At 49.4% G+C, this 20,658-nt stretch overlaps 1 protein-coding gene across 5 annotated transcripts in view; it reads right to left on the bottom strand.

The window, feature by feature from the left end:
- The window catches only part of MVB12B (multivesicular body subunit 12B), an 83,720-nt gene that overhangs the window by 47,462 nt on the left and 15,600 nt on the right, over window positions 1-20,658 (bottom strand). For all 5 annotated transcript variants that reach the window (XM_044439869.1, XM_044439868.1, XM_044439870.1 and 2 more), the window contains exons 3-7: window positions 16,925-17,032; window positions 11,842-11,938; window positions 10,666-10,795; window positions 10,360-10,482; window positions 569-666 (exon numbers count right to left, since the gene is read on the bottom strand). In XM_044439869.1, coding sequence (XP_044295804.1) covers window positions 569-666; window positions 10,360-10,482; window positions 10,666-10,795; window positions 11,842-11,938; window positions 16,925-17,032 — 556 coding nt within the window. The remainder of the gene's footprint in view (window positions 1-568; window positions 667-10,359; window positions 10,483-10,665; window positions 10,796-11,841; window positions 11,939-16,924; window positions 17,033-20,658) is intronic.

The following is a 20,658-nucleotide window of genomic DNA, read 5'->3' as shown; positions in this document are numbered from 1 at the left end:
CTTCCAGCTCATCTGGAAGACATCTCCCAAGTCATATGGGCTTTGATGCAGCAGAACCCTCCAAGGGAGGCCCCGAGTGAGGCAACAAGGAGGGCGGCCTTTTCAGTGGTGGCCCCACTATTCTGGAATGATCTCCCTGCTAAGCCCCCCCCCCTTCACCAACACTGCCATCTTTTCAGCACCACTTGAAGCTTGTCCTCAACTCGCAGAGGTTTAATGGCACGGGATGAGATGCAAGGCAGTTCTGTTTTACATAAGATTGTTTCAATGTTCTCCACTGCTTGAAATGTTCTCTATTAACACGTCACCTTCTATTTATTGTTTTTGCATGTTTAATTATGGTTTTTATGCTTATAGACTGCTGAAAACCACTCAAAGAGCTCAGATTATCGGGCAGTCTAGAAAAAACAAACAAGCAAGCAGCCCTTCCAACTGTGCCTGGAAGAAACTGGCTGTTGTAACAAAAGAGTCGCAAGCTTCCATCAGTGATCTGGCCCCTGCATTCTAGCCAGCTGATTTTCCAGACAGCATCCCATAATACGAGCAAGCAAGGCAGTCTGTGGCTTACCTGATATGGCATATAAATTTGAGTGCTGGTATTCGAAGTCTGGACGAGTGCCGGCCCCCTTCCCTCGAAAACTCGCTGGCAGCGTCAGAGATATATGCCTAGAAGGAAAAGGTGGCAGGGTTAGAGGTCAAGACTTCCAGCGGTAACCCCGGGGTGTGGGGACTGGGGTCCCAGCACCGTGTGTGGCCAGCCTGAGCCCTGAGCCTGGCCGCAGAAGGCCTCGATGGCACTGGAGTTGGCCAGCGGGTGTAGCAGGGCTGGTCTTCTTGGGGGTGGCACCAGAACTCTGCAATATCCTGGCAGGACTTGGCAGGATTTCCCCTGCCTTTGGCCAGTTTCAAAAGCCCCCTTGCTCAAGCAGGAGTTCAAGATCTGACAGATCGGTTTGATTCTCTTTTAAACACCAGAAACCGCTGTCCTGCTTTTGCACCCAGAATCCCTAACAGTGTGTCTTCGGCACCATTGCTTATTATCCTGCTAATTATTTATGGATTTGGGTGAGCCATTTTGTGCACAAATTCTTGTGGCAAAGAGCAATATACATTTAGTAAACAATTGTGGGGTGTTCAGCGCAGCAGTCAAAGACCACCAGCCGATTGAACATATCCTGTCCGAGTGGACTAGATCCATCCTGCCTGGCACTGTCTATTCAGGCTCCAGGGGTCTGGGCAGAGAACCACCATCGACTGCTTCCGGGTCCCTTGAGGTCCGATCCTGATCCACGGAAGAACGATCACGCTGTGGCTGCTCCAAACTGAAGGCTCAGGGCCTCAATGCAGATCAGAATTGCAGTGGGGAATAAGGGTTTAAAGGCCCCTCTCTTGATGCTAGGGCCCTGATCCAGAGCAGGGCCTCCTGCCCTTACATCAGCGTAAACAGCAAAAGGTGCAGCCGTTTGCTACAGCTAACAGAACATAGGATTTGCATCTTAATAGAAGGCAGCAGGGAATTCAACTGGGGATGTAAAACTCCACTCCTAACCTACAGCTGGTCCCAATTCTCCGGGGGAAGTGCTTGCAAGCACACCGGACCAAGGAACAGCACTACAAACCACTGTCCTCTCATTCTCCACCCGGAGATAAAATTCTTCTTATCTAAGAGAAGTCAGGAAGGATAATCTGCACAATTAAAGTGCCTAACAGGGGATATGGCATCAGAAAGAGCACTATCAGGCACGTTTCTAGGCCCTAAGTGGCTGCCACAATCTTGATAGACGTGCTGGCAAAATTTCAGGGACTGGGAGGAGAGGCAGGGAAAATGAAATCAAGATCTCCAGAGGTCAGTTACTTCTCCCTTTGCCGATTCCTTCAATGGCCATTCCGTGTCAGGGAAAGAAGGAAGAGAGCACTGTAGGCGACTGGCGTTGCTTCTCTCCTCTCCACTTCCCTGCGTGGCCAAGCATTTAACTTGCTCAGAAGCTCTTCCACTGCACTTTTTATTCTTTTTATTATATTTTTTATTTTAGCCCTTTTTCAAAATTCCTTTTCAATAAGAGCTTCTCTCCTGATCATTTTCCTCTTCCTGCCTTGTACCATTCTCATTTTGCATCACACCACTTTGATCATGAATTTTTAAAACCAGAAACTTCCTAGAGTGCTTTGTCAGAAAGGGCAGCAGAGAAATGCCTACAAAAAAATAAGTTGGAAACATGGACAAACCCAAATTTGGCCTGCCATTGACCAAGTCCTTGGTGGCAACAGAACCGTAGCACACCTACCGTGTTTCCCCAAAAATAAGACCAGGTCTTATATTAACTTTTGCTCCAAAAGACGCACTAGGGCTTATTTTCAGATGGTGTCTTCTTTTTCATGTACAGCAATCTACATGTATTCATGGACAAAAATCTACATTTATTCAAATACAGCCATGTCATCTTCTCCTGGAACATTTTCATAACTCTCCAAACCATGAATTGTGTTGCAACGGATGTACTAAATGTGTCCATCTGGCTGATGATTGTAAATGGGGCTTATTTTGAGGGTAGGGCTTATATTATGAGCATCCTGAAAAATCATGCTAGGGCTTATTTTCCAGTTAGGTCTTATTTTCGGGGAAACAGGGTACTAACCAGTTGCAGAAATGTGTTTTTTCTTATGCCTATAAAGCGCCTTGTCGTTTTATTCTGCAGACAGGAAATTAGATCTGTGAAACATCTCTCTCGCATGCAAACACACCCCATCGAGAAACCAAGAACGGCCCAATTTATAAAAATCCCAGGTTCCTAAACACATATTCTTAAATGAGAACAGCTTGGCAGCATATGGCAAATCAATTACAAGTTTCAGTTCCAAAATGCGCACACACACAAAAGCTGAAGCAAAGGGGGGAGGGGGGGAGGAGGAGAGCAAGGGATGGAAGCAGCCCGAGGACGGGTGGCGGAGTTTAGACGAACGAGGCCGCTGGAGTTTTGGTACCATTAATCATAATTCAAGGGTATGGGAAACCATTTTGACATGCGGGCTACATTTGAATATCTAATTAGGGCGCCGTTTTTCAACAAATTCTTGAAGAACAGAGCAGGGTGGGCACGGAAAATGGACCAACCCTGTAGTGGGGGGAGGCATGTAAGGAGTCCATCCAGAGGGAATCATTTAAAGGTTTAGTAAATGTTGCTTTTCTGAAGAGAGGAATTAAAATATTCAAAGAAGACTCTGGGTAGAAGCAAAGAAACTGAGTGAGTCGGAAGAGGTCTTCCGGGCCATCTAGTCTGACCCCTGGCTCCAGCCGGCTTTGCTCACGACATGCCCACCATGTGCATGTCCAGCCTATCCTTGGACACCCACACCGATGGGGCCTCCACCACCTCCTGTGGAAGCCCATTCCACCCTTGGGGTCCTAACTGTCAGGAAGTGCTTCCAGGCATCCAAATGGAACCTTGGCTCCCTGAGCTTTGCTCTGTTGGAGCACATCCTGCCTTCCTCTGCAGGGGAGAACAGGCCTCTGCCCACCTCCGTGCGACACCCCCTCATGTACCTGCATGTCGCCAACAGATCCCCTCTGAGTCTCCCCTTCTCCAGGCTGAAGAGACCCAGTTCCCTCAGCCTCGCCTCACACCCCATCCCCTGCAAACCGGCCACCAACCTTGTGGCCCTGCGCTGCACTGACTCCAACCTGGCTATATCCTTCCTGTAATGAGGGGCCCAGCACTGAGCACAATGCTCCAGCTGCGGGCGCACCAGAGTCGCACAGAGTGGCAGGAATACCTCTCTCGGTCTACTGGCCACTGGCTCCTCCTGCTTCTCAGGACTCATACCCAGCAGTGCGGCACCAGGGCCTTGGCTGGACTTTTGAAGGAGCTCCTGATGGCACTGACGGTTTCTCCAAAACAAGCTTCTGCGCCATGGATCCCCTTCGGTCCCCCACTGCCCAATCGTGGCACCATGGGTTCATTTTGCAATCCTTTCATGTTATTTATTCTACCTAGTAGGACTGCTTCTTGTTCTTTTAATTTGGAAAATGAACCTGGAACGACATTTGCTGAGGAAGCGGGGTTACAGAGATATTTCTAATTAAAACAAATGCCTGTTGAGGTCAAATGCGGGCATGAAGAAATCCTAAATCCAGCCTAATTGTTTTAACTGGCTTATTATTTTATTGGTTATTGTTATGGATTGTGCTTCTTTTCCTCCTGTTTCCTATTTATAGGGTTGTATTGAGATTGTATCTAAATGTTACTATGTTTGATAGCTTGTTTGTTATTGCTTTGTGTTTTTATCTGTATCTTATATATATTTATATTGCACTGTGAGCCACCCAGAGAACCTTTGCCTATAGGGCTGCATACACATAGGAATAATAATAATAATAATAATAATAATAATAATAATAATAATAATAATAATACTGGCCTTTGCAGGCCATGGGCTATGATGGAATCCAATTAATGCACTCTCCTAAAACATGGAAGACCTGCATGCGCTGGCCATCACGCACTCTTCCTGTATGTCACACACATTAACGTTGATGGGAGCATGGGGGGAGCGTCAGGGAGTGAGGAAGGGGAGAATGAAAGAGAGAGGGGGAAGGGAAATGTCTTTTAATGAGGAACAATGCAGCCCCAGCCTCTCCAGAGCCATAATTAGAGCAAATTAATTGAAGTTGTGTTTTGACACACTTGCCGAATGCACGGGCGACGCATGACATGTTCGCAACTCCACTTGTGGTCCCACGGTGGTGGGATGGCAGCCGGGAAACAAAATCACTAGGTACGCAGCTCCAATTTGCATTCGTGGCGAGCCGGCAGTGTACGTTCACCACCGCTCCAGCCTCAACTATGAAAAGTTGCCACTGAAGGATACTAACTGTAATTACGAGGAATTCGAGAGAATTCCTCATGCCACGATACGGCTGGGAGGGGAGAGGCTTTCATTAAGGGGAGCTCGCACCAGTGATGATTCCTCCCTCCCAACACGGGCAGAATACGAAGCGTTTTTCCTCGCTGCATGAGATGACAGGGGGGAGACGGGGTCACCCAAAGAAAGAAAAACTTTCCCCTGGGATTGCGCACAATGGCTGTGACATTTCATCTTCCTGTAACAAAGAATTCAACCTGCCCACAGAAAGCCGATGTCACGGCATTCGCTGCAGGAATGAAAACCCCGGCATTTTCCATTCCAGCCCCACCCAGCGCAAACGTACCACCTTGCTCAGCACGACATGAAAACAGCCGCCACTGTTCTCATTTTCACTGCCCTGCTCTTTGCAACGGCGCCAGAGGACCAGCCTGTATTGTGAAGGGCCTGTATCTGCTCAAAGGTCTCCCTGTTCAAGCTCAGGCTGAGGATGAAGAACCATAAACATTTTTGCTCACCAGTGTTTCACATCTGGGCATCAAACTGAGCATGAGATCCCTCTAGAAGTACCTCAAAGGCTGTCACAAGGAGGAAGGTCAAGATCTCTTCTGGCTGATGCCAGAGCGCAGGACACGGAATAATCAAGTTGCGACAGCCCAGATTCAGGCTGGACATCAGGAAAAGCTGTCAGAGCAATATGACAGTGGGACCAGCTGCCCGGAGAGGTGGTGGGCTTTCCCACAGTGGAGACATTCAAGGTGAAACTGGGCAGCCCTCTGAGTGGGATGGTGTAACTTGGTGTCGTGGAACAGCAGGGGTTGGACTCGATGGCCTTCATGGCCCCTTCCAACTCTACTCTATGCTTTTATGAGGTAGAACATATGTCTACTTAAATGTCAGTATTCTAAATCTGTGTGTTTATAAATGGGAAGAGGTGGGTTTTATATGGCTCACCATCCACTCTTCTGGTAGAACACCTTTTTGGACAATTTAGAAATGGCCACCTTATCCTTGAGTGTCTTCCTAGGGTTTTTCTGGCATGCCAATTCGTATCTTCTTGTTGTTGCTGGACAAACTAAAAAGCACTTCTTGTCCCCAGCATTTTCAGTTGATTTTGATCTGTTCAGTTTTGTTCTGCTGCCGTGTCTTCATTTTTCCTCTTCCTAGTGCACACAGAGATGCAAAGATATGCACTTTCTGAATTTCATGATCTTATTTCCCCTCTGATTTGTCCTACAGATTGCAATACCAAAAGGTGGCACAAACATCTTGTTTTTTGTTTTGTTTTTAAGTGCATGTGCATTGCTTAAAATTTCCCTAGGCAAATACTGGGTCTTTGAACAAGACAACCCACAGTCCAGGGCTGGGTATGGGTTGAGTGTGGGTTGTCAATGCAATATAGAAAATTGTTGAAAGTTGGGTTATTGTGTTGTCTGAACATAGGTAAGATGGCAAGCCATGATGAACAACCCAAGAACAAACCATGGGTTGTCCTCATGGGCTGCTCATGCATCATAAGCCATGACTGTTAGCATGGCTCTGTTCAGACAACACGATGACCCTAAGTGCATCCCACAGTTCTATAGTAAAGCACTCAATCCATGGTGTGGCTTATGGTATTGTCTGAATCCAGTCAATGATTGTCAGGAGTCTGTCTGTTGCCTCACATGTCTGAAAATCACAGCCATCAAGTGACAAGCATGTGTGAACCAGCCCACAGCATTTCAAAGCTGTACTCCTGTAGCTTTTACGAATTCTTGGGGGCTTTGCTGAACTGTGGCCTCTCCCTGTTCCACAGCCCCATCCACGGGTACCAAGTGACGGTGCCATTTTCCTGGGGCAGAATCCGCAGGACAGGAAGGGAAACTGTTGGTTTTTCTCCCAGCTTGAAACTGCCATCCTGGTTTCCCTCAAATTCCCTGGAACTATGCTGGTGGCTGGAACGAGAAAGGACACTGAGGTGCAGGGAGAAGTTCGAAAAGATGCAACCAGGATGCTGAGGAAACTGGAACGGTTTCTAGTTCTCTACAAAGAGCAAGAACACACTTCCAGGAGTTGAGTTCAGGGCAAAGATGAAGCGGAGGAGGGCATGGCAAGGAGAAAGTGGACGAGGACAAAAGGGAACAGATCCTCAGAGAATTTGTTCTTAAAACTGCCGCATCCATGTGCACAAGATACGGGGATGTCCACTCATTCAGATCATTCAACCGTTGACTAAACCTGCGCACAGCAACCGTTTCTGCAAAGAGGATCGTCTTCTGCTCCCTTAAGCTGCGAGTGTGTGGCCAGAACCTGGATCTCCCGACTCCCAGTCCAGGGCGGGCCTAGATTCATACGGCAAAAGCAGCCCTTGTCTACTTGTCACTAGAGAAGACATGCAGTCCGTTCCATGCTCGATTTCACCCTCTGGGTGTCCCAGGCAGGAGGGAGCCATACCACTTGCAGGCTTCCCCTGGGCGCCTGGTGGACTGGCGTGGGGACAGAAGGCTGATGTGAACGGCCTTCCCTGGGACACTCCTTCCTCAACCCACCCCGCCCCTGGGTTTGCAGGATGCAACAAGTCCTCCAGACGGGAGCCTGCAGGTTCCTGGCACAGCCTGGCAGCCCCAGTGGGAATCTCAAGCCACGCTGGGCCACTTAAGAGCGCAGCTGGAGACCACCGGCTGCAGTAACTCCCTAATTAGCAAAACCCGTATCGACACTTCAACTATTTTGGCCCACGCTGGCCATGAAGAAATGGCAACCATTGCAGAGTCTGTAAATATTTTAAACTCTCAGCAAAGCCCAGTAAAACCTAGCGCCACGCTGCTCTTGAGTTCCTCCGATTTCTCCCTTGGCTCCTATAAGGGGCTCTCAAAGCCCAGAACTTCCCTGCCCCCCTTCCCTTTTTCCTAATTAGCCTCATCTGCATCTAAAACACGCCAGGCTCCAATTGCTTTCTTCACTCTGGCAGAGGCAGAGTGCAAATTAGAACATCATTCAGGAAGGGGCCCTAAAGAGACAGCTGGATGGGACAAGGCCGTCTCACGAGGACCACAGATCCCAGCATCCATGTCATTCCAAGGCCTTTCTACTGCTTCCCACCTTTCCTTTGAATGCCACCTTCGCACAGAACGGTGCTGGTCCCCCCAAGGTGCCGGACAGCACGACAAAATGGCAGGAACAGCATCACGCTGCAACACGGAGGGTGTCGAACACATGTGTGCATGGATCTCAGTGGCGCAAGATGCGGGCGGCCCAGAAAGCAATGCTTTTGTTTTGTTAAGCATGTCTCATGCATTAACGAAAGTGCGGCTGCCATCACTGCAGGACCCCATTTCCTGCATGCTGACACTAAAGCAAGAATAGAGTGCTGCTCACGGGAGCATTTAACGATGGTGGAAGGCTTAGACCAAGCAGGGCGGCTGGTGCAGCCCGAGTCCTGTATAGAAACACGGAAACAGAGCCAGTCAGAAGGGGCCTCCCGGGCCATCTAGTCTGACCCCCGGCTCCAGCCGGCTCCGCTCACGACATGCCCACCATGTGCACGTCCAGCCTATCCTTGAACACCTGCACCGATGGGGCCTCCACCTCCTCCCGTGGAAGCCCATTCCACACCCTTGGGGTCCTAACTGTCAGGAAGGACTTCCTGGCACCCAAATTGAACCTTGGTTCCCTGAGCATGGCTCTGGTGGAGCGCATCCTGCCTTCCTCTGCAGAGAACAGGTCTCTGCCCACCTCCGTGTGACGCCCCCTCACGTACCTGCATGTCGCCAACAGATCCCCTCTGAGTCTCCTCTTCTCCAGGCTGAAGAGGCCCAGTTCCCCCAGTCTCGCCTCATACGGCATCCCCTGCAAACCAGCCACCAACCTTGTGGCCCTACACTGCACTGACTCTAACCTGGCTATATCCTTCCAGTAATGAGGGGTCCAAAACTGAGCACAATACTCCAGTTGCGGGTGCACCAGGCTGTTCTCATCCCCCCTTGGTCATCGAGTTCCTGGGGGACTCTGGTCCAGTCTCTGACTAGTCTACCTCACAGGGTTGTTGTGCAGATAGATAACTGGAGAGGAGGAAGCCTGAGTTAGCCCGGACCATAGATATGCTGGGAGCTGTTCGTCACACACAACTGTTTTCCCCTAAAAGTTCTGGCATGGGATGGGCTACCAGTATAAATAGATGGAATACTCCAGATCCCATCAACCCCGCAAAAGCTGTCCATCTGCTCCTGAATTTCTTCATGGTTGCTAGCAGGAATGAAGAGAATTACAGGAATGCTAGGAGAGGGAGGGAAATGGCATTTGAGGACCTGATACAGAGACCTCCCCCAGAGACATCCCCTAGAAACAGTGGTTAAGTTTATTATTTATGCACTGGAGTGGCTTGAAGGCTGCCCATTGGCATCATGGTCTCTGGCTGGCCATTACCATAGAAGTACCACTAACACATTATGTAAAGTGGTACAATTAAATTATCATAAAACAGAATAAAAACACAAGGCATATAGTCAAGTAGAAACATAAATGATACGAACACCAGTGCAATTAATATAGATGGGCTAAGGGGTGCCATGGGGCACCGAAAAAGGGAAGTTTTTGTTAGGCGCCTGAAGCTCAACCAGGCCGGTGCCTGGCGAATCTGATGGGAAAGCATTCCAGAACTGGGGTGCCACCCCAGAGAGGGTCCTGCTGCCTGCAGCCTCCCCCTTAACCTCCTCAGGGAGAAGAACCCGTAGCAGGGCCTCAGCGGATGATCTTAGGTGAAGGGCTGGGCCATACGGAGTTCAGCACTCCTGAAGTCGCGGGCACTTGCTCATAGAATGACTGAGCTGTGGCGTCATGTGATTCTTGCTTATACATCAAGAGCAACTAGAGAAGTGCAGAACCTCAGCCTGCACCTGGCACTCTGGGGCTCCCCAGATGGCCACGCCCCTTTCCTGAGCCACCAATTAGAGGGCAGGGCTCCTGGGTCTTGCCCACTTCCCCCCACCCCGCCCCCGTTGTACATGGTTGAAATTCTTCCGCTAAGGCTTAGCTAGCTACTTGTAACAAGAACTTGGACAGGTGGGCATCTGCGTCTTCTAGCCCTGCCCCCTTTAGCCTTGGCTCCGCCCACACCTGGAAGGCAGCGACGAAGAATCCAGCACTCAGGATGAGAGAGGCCCAATTCCCCTGGAGGAGACCAATCCCCCCTTCCCCCTCCCCTGCATTTGCACGCCTAAACATTCCAGCCCCCCAGTGGTGGTCCAGCCCACATGCCAGAAGCCCCTGGGGCCTTGCCTTAGAAACACAGAAACAGAGCGGGTCAGAAGGGGCCTCTGGGCCATCTAGTCTGACCCCCGGCTCCAGCCGGCTCTGCTCATGACACGCCCACCATGTGGACGTCCAGCCTGTCTAGACGTTGCCTCTTGCTTCTCTTGGCTGCTCCTCCCTCCATTTCCAAGAGGAGAACCAGGCACCGCCACCCAAGGGAGCCCAAGGGAGCCCCAGGCGAGGGAGAATCCACACAGCAAGCCTCACCTGGGCAGATTGGCGGCCGGTGTCGTGGCTGGAGCCTGAGGCGAAGGCGTCGTGGGCTGGGAGGACTCGTGATTTCGCGGGACTTTGCCCATGCGGTACCAAATGCCCATGCTGTTCAGCTCCCTTTGCAAGAGACAGAGAAGCCACATCAGGCCTGCGGACGCAACACACACACCACGCGGGGGGGGGGGCGCGCCGGGGGGGAACACGGGGGGGGGGTCCCACAGGAAGAGATGCGGATCCCATCCAGGCATCTGGGACCACGATCTCCTGGCTTAGGGAGACCATGGCGAGAGAGACCCTTACCCGATGAACGTGTACTGGGGAGGGGACTGCTTTCCCCGGCCCAGGATCCGGATATCGCACACTGCGGCCTCGGTAGAATCCCGGGGAATGAATTTGATGCAGAGCCTCTTCTTCCGGAAGGCCGTCTCCTCTGCAAAACGGGAGAGCGCTTCAGTCCGAGGTGGGAGGACTGGTCCCCGTCTCCTCCCTGCCACACACCCTTCCCACAACCCCAACTCCTCGCGCCTCTCATCCAGCTGACTCAAATTTCAGCAGAACCATCTGATGTGCCCTCGGGCTCGCCCTTTTCTTTACTCTTAGTCCATCCATTTCCAGCAGTTAGACCATGGGTCCTCAAACTAAGGCCCGCAGGCTGGATTTGGCCCCCCATGCCCATTTAAGCGGCCCGCCCCACAGGTTTTGCACTCGGTGGGCGGGCAGCTTGCTCGCAAGGAGGTCTTTTTGGACTAGCTTGGAGAAAACGATCTCCTTGCAAGCAAGCCGGTGCCTCGCCCCATGTGCCCCCCCCCCCGCCTAAAGTAGGCATGCCTCCTGCCTCCTCACCGGCCCACGCTCCCCGCTGGCCCCTATCAACTGGCCCCCTTTAGAAAAAGCTTGAGGAACCCTGGGTTAGACTGATATTTCACAAAGAGCACCAGTCATGCACAAGCAGGTGGGGATCAGCAGGCTGGGGGTGCAAGTCTGCAGAAGCACAAAAGAAAAGAAAAGCTTTAGACCCCTCAGAGACTGAGTATGTTCAAAGGTCCACAGTGCGCTAATTTCTGAGGGCATGAGAAGCCTGAAAAATAGGAGGGAAAGGGAACAGAGAACTCCAGACCGGGGAGCTCCACAAAGGGACAAAATGCCGTGCGTATCCCTGCTATTATCCGCAATGCAGAAATTGCATGTTCCTTGGGGCAGGGACTGAAGTTGCTCTCTTATTTGGCCTTTCTTCTTCCGCAGTGCAGAAAATCTCAGTTGCAACAGGGCTACTTCTGTGTGCTCAGCACGGCTGCTCCGACCCAATGGGCTCTGGGCCCGCCTCGCCTCCCTACAGCTCAGGGTCACAAGCTGCTTGGAGGTGGCTAAGAAGTGGAGCACAAGCTGGATTGCGTCTCAGCCACTGCACCCCCCATGATGTCCCCCCCCCAACCGCAAACGCCCCGAAGTGGACTCCGCAGGAGGCCTGCCACTCACGTGTGTCCATGGTCTCTTGGATGGGGATGAAGCCGACAGGCAGCGTGTCCCGGATGTCAATGAGTTTCATGTCCACCAAGACATTGCCCAGATGGCTCTGTCGGGAGGAAGGCAAAAGTCAAAAGGACCACAGCAGAGCTTCTGGGTCATATTGGAAAGGGCAGGGATGCTCCACTCCAGGACGGTGCGAGGTGCCGAAAAGATGCACGGCTCAAGCCCGCAGCACAAAGAAGCACAGATATGCATTTGGCCGGTTGGTGGCCGGTTTGCAGGGGATGCCGTATGAGGCGAGACTGAGGGAACTGGGTCTCTTCAGCCTGGAGAAGAGGAGACTCAGAGGGGATCTGTTGGCGACATGCAGGTATGTGAGGGGGCGTCACACGGAGGTGGGTAGAGAACTGTTCTCCCCTGCAGAGGAAGGCAGGACGTGCTCCAATGGAGCAAAGCTCAGGGAACCAAGGCTCAATTTGGATGCCAGGAAGCACTTCCTGACAGTCAGGACCCCCAGGGTGTGGAATGGGCTTCCACGAGAGGTCATTGAGGCCCCATCGGTGCGGGTGTTCAAGGTTAGGCTGGACATGCACATGGTGGGCATGTTGTGAGCGGAGCCGGGTGGAGCCAGGGGTCAGACTAGATGACCTGGGAGACCCCTTCTGACTCGCTCAGTTTCTATGTTTCTATGTGCTGACTGGCACAACTTACAAAGAGCATGTGCTCCCATGCATCAGAGATCCTACTTCCAAAAGGATGCCCCCATTTGTCAAAGGAGATGTACGGACCCAAGAGAGGATGGGATTTAATTTCAGGAAGGAAAATAAACATCTCGGACAGAACAATATGAGCACAGGTGGAGGGAAGAAATGGAACTCATGTGGGCAAGGACCCAGCCCATCCAGGGGGTCCGATGAAGCCAGAGAGCTGCAGGGCCCCTGGACAGGAGATGGACTCGCAGAGAGCGGAAGGCTTCAGGCTGCCAGGTCCTGCACTGCCTCTGCGTTCTTGCCCCAAGACGTGTAGGGTCCAGACGAGGCCAGGGTTCTCCACAGTCCAAAGGGCTAGAAACATAGCTCTCCTAAGACTCATCGTTATGAAAAGTGCAATGCTCAGGAAGCGAGGTTCCACAGCTTGGAGACTTTTTCGGCACCCTGCATTCTCACAGCGCACTGTTATGACTTAAAATATTTATATCTCAGCCTTTTCCTCTGCGAAGGACAGGGCCAAGGTCACCGCAAACGTGTTTTGACTATTATTCTAGTGCATGCATTCCAATCTCTTCTGCAAGGAGGCCAGTGCAACAGGCTAAGCTGAGCTTCCATATAGCCAGAAGGGCCTGATCCTGTCTAATCTTGGAAACTAAGCAAGATCAGGGCTGGTTGAAATCTGGATGGGTAAGTCAGTGCTGTGAACAGCTCAGAAAGCTTTGACTACGGGCAGCAGAAAAAAATGTAATAATAATTGGCCAAAGATATACTCATGAGCATCTTGGCTGAGTGCATTCGAACCTGTAGCTTTCCGGTGCCATCCTGATGCTCCTGCCAGGCCACAACACCAATAGACACACAACGACAACTTCAGGTTTTCTATTTTCTCCAAGGATAGGTGTATCACAGGGGGCCTGGCTGAGGGGCAGCAACAGGGAGGAGAAAATTTTGTGGAATGCCTAGGGCAACAGAAATAACATTTTTCCAGTCCAGGGACTGTATTCCAGTTCCAAATTTCCCAGCCAGAAGAAGGGGCAGAGCATGGGGAAAGCTGGCAGACTGGATGTCTTCTCCTCACTTTGGCCATGTGCAGTCTACCTATGTGTCTCCTACAAGAACAGAATCATAACGACTTGGAAGGGACCTCAGAGGTCATCTAGTCCAACCCCAACTGAGCCAATGTAGGAAATCGGTTCTTACAGCATCCGTGACAAGTGGCCATTTCTCCTCTGCTTAAAAAACCTTCCATGACATAGTAGTACGTCTAATTTGGCTAGGAGCTGATAATGCAAAGCAGCAAATGTTTAATTTTAATGTCCAGTGGTTGGAGGTCAAAATATGGATCAATTTTGTACTGGAAGAGCCTTTAATATTTGCTGATGTACATGCTCTTTTAAATTATCTACCTGCTTCTTGGAAATGAATGAACTGTTCGCGTAAATGGATTCTCAGTGCCCTTTGGACAGCTAAAAGACTGATACTAAAACATTGCAAAGATAAATAAATGAACCTCCTATAAAATGAAGTGGGTTGAGGACCGTGTCCCTTTGAAGGTGATGTCAATATATCAGCAGAGAAGCAAGTAGACTCCAGCTTCCGGGGGATACTTATTTGAATATTTAATTAGCCTTTGCTGAAACTTATGTATCATTGCCCATCAGCTGTAATTTGTATATATGCAGTCGGGATACATTCACTGATATGGCTCTGTAGGACGAGACGCCATTCTCTGTCGCTGGAGTTCACAATAAAAATGATCAAACCAACCAAATTATACCAGAAGTGCCACAAATCTGCTGAACACGGACCCAGCGCCCGCCCTCTTCCTTCCACAGAAGGTCCTGCTCACCTTGGTGAAGTGGGAGGGTCTTTGGGGCAAGACGTTGGAGGCCTGGACTTTTATAAATCAGCGGTGCTGACATTCCAGGCTGCCAGGCCTCCGCAAACAGCACGGGGCAGGAGAAAGCTTTTCCCCAGTCCAGGGCATCACCCCAGAGCAGGAGGAAAAGGGGGTCACTCCCTTTCCAAGCCGGGCACTAAAGAACCGGCTCCTTCTGGCAGCACCTTGCACAGGAAGCCTTCCGTGGGCAGAAAGGGGAAGATGGCAGCTCTGGTGTTCTTTGCAGTGTGTGGCCAAGTGTGCAGTCTTCCCGCCATTGCACAGAAGCAAAACTGTGTGCGCTTGTGAGAAAGGGTGAGGAGACAGAGGGTGTGTGGGAGAAAATGTGGGTAGTGCAAGGGGAGAGATGGGTGTGAATGGAGTGTTTGCACGCACATGTGCGGGGGAGAACAAGAATCAAAGTGTGTGTGAAAGAAAATGGATAGGTGAGAGAGAAAATCTGCGGTGTGGGTGAGAGAAAACACAAGGGCGTTGATGTATGGGCACACAGGTGAGTGAAAAGTGTGCGTGTGACAGAGAATCATAGAAACAGAGCGAGTCAGAAGGGGTCTCCTGGGCCATCTAGTCTGACCCCGGCTCCATCCTGCTCTGCCCATAAGAAGGGGGAGAAGAAGTGACAAAGTGTATGAGTAAAAATGTGGTATGTATGAGAGAGAATGCATGGTATGGGATCCGTATGTTAGTGAAGTTTGTGTGTGTGTGTGCATGTGTGTGTGCATGCACACATGAGAGACAGAGACAAGTGAAACAGGAAACAGAGGAGGGGAGACAAGGTGTATGTGAGCTAAAATGTGCAAAAGGAAATGGGAGGTACAAGGGATGCACGCGAGTGAATGGTGCACACAAGTCTGTGTTCAGATGAACACCTGGGGCTTGTGCACGTGTGGCTGTGTGCACCGGGGTGCCTATCTGACAGCACGTGTGAACCAGCTCGAGCCAAGCCTGTGAGGGCTACAGGCCAGCAGCAGGGCAGTCCTGCTCCATCCTGGCCTCCAACGTCCTCATCTGGACCCAATTTAGCTTCCAAACCAACCACTCTTCCCCTCCCCGCTACAAATGCACGGCCACAGAGTTGTTCTCGAAGGAAGGCGAGTTCCAACCATCTGCACGGATGTCTCCCCCATTTAAAGAAACCTTTGCCGGGTCCCCCATGAATGCCATCACTGCATGCTGATCAGAAGGCTCAGCATGCACTCAAGTAAAAAAAGCTTCGGAGCCAAAAGCATGTTTCGAGAGGATGCTCTGAGTGTTTCAAGGCTGCAATCCTAAACACACGGATGTTTTGGGGGGCACTTCGCCTCGCCGTGAGGGTGACGTTCGAGGAGATACGTGGGCTGCCACAGCAAATGGGGACCACATGAAACTGGTAAAAATCAGCAGCGTTTCAAAAGTCCCAACTGCATAAAGAAGCAACAGTGAAAAGTGGATTTTGCTCTGAAACTATACACACAGTAAAGAAATTTATCTGGACAGAAAAGACATATGCAATGAATTTAGCTAATTAGACCTGCATGTATTTGTTGCTAGGTCCAAAATCAGGAAGAAGTCTTTTCCCAGTCCCCCCAAAAAGGAAAGACTCGAGTCTGTCTGCCAGCTGGAAAAAGAAACCATACTTGGAATCCAAAAGAATGTCTTTGCTTATTAGTCAGGCAATGGAGAGACAAACCCCAACACACACACACACGCCCCACTGGAATGCACATTCATACACCAATGTAAAGCCTCCTTTCGCATTCCCCTGGTTTTCCATATGGGACAATATTTGGATCATCTACCCAATTGGCCAGTGGGAAACTCAGAGATGGGAACTCCAATGGAAGTTGGCGTGTCTCTTGTCGAAACTTTGGGGTGAGAAGTTGAACATAAAGGGTCTTACAGGTTTACAAGAATCCCCATATTCTGAACTGAGATGATTTTTCATTCCAGTATGCAAGATGAAATTGCTTTACATTTGATTGAGAAAATCTGACTTCGAGGCAAACACTTTAGGTATTTTTTTAACAATTTACACTTGCTATGATGAGACCCCACTGGACTCTAGTATTAAAGGAATAAAAATCTCTCCCTATTCACTTCCTCTGCATAATGTATATTTTTATACCTTTCTATCCTGTTATCCTGTTTTCACTTTTTTCCTAAGCCAGGAAGCCCTCAAACTGGAACCTGTTTTCTTAGTGGGGTGGTTCCAACATTCATTTTCAGCAAGCACCCCAGAATTTTTCATGTATTATATGAAGGCTTCTCTAGCGGTATCATATCAAAACGTTGTCTCAGGCTTGCAAACTGCAAAGCGACCTGCTCACCTGGGGTGAGTCAAATATCACATGTAGATGACCAGAAAAGGAGGTATTGCAAAAGTTTGCTTTGTTGCTCTTCATGTTTCCTTTCTCTCCATGAGTAGCAGAAGACGAGCTCAGAAAAGAAGTGCCCAGGTTTGATTCTAAGAAAACTAACATGCTGGCCAGAAATGCAAGTCACTTACGTTCTCTTTGGAGAAGGTCCGTGTGAAGCACAGATACCGTGTGACCTTGGATTTGAACAGTCCATCTTTCCAGAGGTCAGCGTCCAAGCCATCTGCTGTCTGTGCCACCTGGAATCGAATAAGAAAGGTGTTCAGGAGAAAAGGACAAGTGGACCTATTTAATGTATAGGCACCGCATCAGGTTCCCACACTAATTAATGCAGGTCTGAGGCTCTCTTGACACCTCATTAAGTTCTTCTTCCAGTGGAGAATGGGATTAAATACAAAAGAGGTTGCTTCTAAAAATACTGTTGCAAGGAGTTAATGAGAACTCCTTGCAAAACGAATCAGTGGAGAAAACTACCTTTTGCCCAACTTAAGGAGGGTCGCAGCGGATGGAGCAAAACACAAAAAATGTTTTTCTTTTCCTCTCTTGGAGGTTTCTGGCCTGAAAGACTTGTGCTTTACTTGTTTACTGTGTTACATATTATCATTTTACTCACTCGCTTCATTGTTGTCTATTTTCTTTGCATTTTTGTGATGATTATGGATGCATCGTTGTTATTATGGGTCATGTTGCTTTCAACTGTTGCGAACTGTTCTGAGAGCATGGGCTGTAGAACAGGTTATAAAAACTTTAAATGAAAATAAAATAAATAAATAAAACTAGAAAATGAGCTGCATGTAGAGGAAGTTTACGTGTAGTTATCTGTGCAAGCTAAAAGTCTCTCAGACTTTTACAAAGTCTCTCAGTGTGGTTTACCTAGATTAATAACAACACAATCTCTGCCCTCGAGTGAGTAATCAGAAGGAGAGGATACAAAAGAAAAAGCAACTTGAAAGGAGGATTTAAAAAGATAAATAAAGCCAAAGTTAGTTTCTTTGTTTCAAAGTTCCCAAATGCTTTCTGCAGCAGTTCCAACTAGGTGGTATATTAGAGCAAATATTTCTGATCCATTTGGGTAAAGTCCATAAAGTTAGCAAGTAAATATGAGCATACCAAAAAAGCACAGAAAAACATCTACCCACTGTCTCCACTAATATTCCCCTGTGTGGCATTCCGCAGGTAAGTTGGACTGCAATTCCCATCACCCCAGCCAAACCACACATACAATCTCCATCAAAGCAACTGCATGTATAGACTATCTTGGTGTATTTAGTTTCTGGATTTGCATTTCTTCTTAACAAATGTATATATATATTTAAATCCTCTTATAAAAGTAACCATGCTATCAGAATTATCAATGCGAGGTTTTGGGCTCAAAGCCGAACCTAATTACCTGCAGATGGTTTCAGGAGACTGCCATTCACAGAGAGCTTTAGAAATCTCTCTCTCTCTCTCTCTCTCTCTCTCTCTCTCTCACACACACACACACACACACACGCATGCATACACAAAGTAAAGTTGAACTGAATTCCCCTGGCCTGGATGGCCTGCATGCTCCCCAATTTCTCTTACTCGTTTCACTTTGTATTCCTCTGCAACACAGAGAAAACAGCTGCAATTGAATCCTGGTGCTGCAGGCACAATTTCTGAAGTTCAGTCCCCGGCGTCTCCCTGGCTTTTCCTTGCCTCCTCTCCCCAGGCTGCGGTCCCCAACACGTCCATTCCTGAACCTCTGCTCCTCCAGCACCATCAGCCACAGCCCTCCAATGCCCCTGGACGTGGCTGCAGGGGCCAAGAGGTCAGAGAGTTTCAGTGGAGGGAGTGAACCAGGCCAACATTCTTGGCCAGTATCTCAAGGTCATGAAGAAGATGACCTTGAAGACTCAGCGATGGGAGTTTTGGGAACTCGGCAAGAGGCAGAAGCTTTGGAAGCACCTGCAAGGTTTTTGCCCACAGGTTCCCAGGCTGACCGGGAACATTTCAGAGGAGATGGGAGAGATCTAAGAAGGGAGTACCGTTGCCTTGCCCAGTTGCTGACCCAATGAACTGGGAAAGACAAGTTGCCCAGTTAGAAGGCCTGTATGGTTTTCGCCAACTGGCCCTTCACCACTGAGAGCCACCATGAGTGGGGAAGGATCTGGGGAGAAGTTCCTAGTTTGGGTTCAACGGTCTTTACATGAGCAGAGACTTATCTTTCAGCGCACTAGTGCGCTTCCTTAGAGTTACACTGTTTGGTAGCTTCAAAGTGCAGATAAAGATCTTCATTGCAAGGGACTGCCTGGTATTTTGGGGCCTAAGGCTAAGAGCAAGGGCTGAGCTGAGACATTCCACTCCTCCGTGGATTAGAAAAATGAAGAGGTCGGACTTCCCAAGCCAGAAGTTTTTGGATTTTCAAGGACCAGCTAACATGGCCAATGGTTAGGAATGTTAAATGTTGGAACCCAAAGCAGTGGGTTGGGGATCATTGGTGAAAAGGAGCTTTGGGGTTCCTCTGAACTCCAGGTTTTGGAGAAAGAGTTTCTCCCAGATAGGCTGGAGGGAAAATGGTGAACTCAGCCTTGCATTTTAAAGAAGACTGGCCTGAAAGACAGAAGCTCACAAAGAACTTGTTTTTCTGGAATCCCTAAAATTATTCTAAAGCTTATTAGAAAGGAAAGTATTTGTGCAAAAATACACAGGTGGGAGGAATGTCAAGGGAGGGTTATCTAGACAGATAAAGTTTGCGCCTTCTTGGACAAAAAGGGGGGATGCGCAAAACATGAAACAACACATCCAGAGCCAAGAAGATGCAGGAGCAGGGACTCGGTGGCTCTTCTCAGCCCTGCTAGGGGCAGCGAGGTGCACCAAGATGAGAAAAGATCTCATCTTGAGATTTATAGAGCCAGATGCAAAGGTTACAGAAACAGCAAGCCACAAACACTATATGCTCTCTGTATCCCTTTGCTTGTATCCCACCGTTCTAACATGATAAAGCTCAAGGTTTTGGAGTGTTGAAAAGTGCGACGCCCGGACTAGGGATTATTACAACAGGGAGCAAAACATAAGCTTGCTAGGGCCCTAAAATAAAATAATATGAATGAAATGCACCAGGTGTAGATTTATTACAACGTTTCGTATCCCACCGAGTCCTTGTGAGGGGCAGTGCCCGTAGTTTTCCAGCGCCCGTTCATTTTGTTCTCACGATGCCCCTGAGAAGCAGGGCAAGCCAACTGGCCCAAGTCTGTCCAGCGAGCCAAGTGGACAATGGGTGGATTTGAACTTGGGTTACTCCGGCCTTAGTCCGACACCCCAACCGCTGTGGCAAAATGAATGACGGACTGTATGAACCAATCTTCTCCAGCAGACCTGCTCTCTACACACACAAGGTGTCTTTAAATCACTACTCCCATCACCCAGTCTGCATAGCGAGTGGGGGTGATGGGAGCTGTAGTGCAAGTCAGCCAAAGGGACATCAGACTGAGGACAGCTGTAGTAAATACAGCTACCGTTATGGCTACAGCATTGGATTGGGGCTTGGGAGATCCAAGGTTCTAGTCCCTGCTCAGCCAATCACTGACACTCAGCCCGATCTACCTCACAGGTTGCTGTGAGAATAGGATGGAAAGGAGGAGGAAAATTATGTAATTGTTTTGTGGTCCTTGCAGGAAAAATGCTGAGACATAGAGAGAGTCATTCAACCAGGTGCTAACCAGAAGAAAAATACCTTGCAGATAAGAAAAATGCCAGCGCTGATCAGGAAAGGGGGACAGAGACAAGCCTGGCCTCCCCAAATGTGTTTTTAGGTGAAGGAGGCATGCCAAGCCCCAACCGGAATCGGCTGCATCGCACCCGTGCTGCCCCCAGCTGGAGCGCATGGGAGACAGGATTC

This window comes from Varanus komodoensis, unplaced genomic scaffold (genome assembly GCF_004798865.1).
Source record: "Varanus komodoensis strain SLA01 unplaced genomic scaffold, ASM479886v1 scaffold36, whole genome shotgun sequence".
Classification (NCBI taxonomy): domain Eukaryota; kingdom Metazoa; phylum Chordata; class Lepidosauria; order Squamata; family Varanidae; genus Varanus; species Varanus komodoensis.
This window is presented reverse-complemented; position numbering and strand designations above follow the sequence as displayed.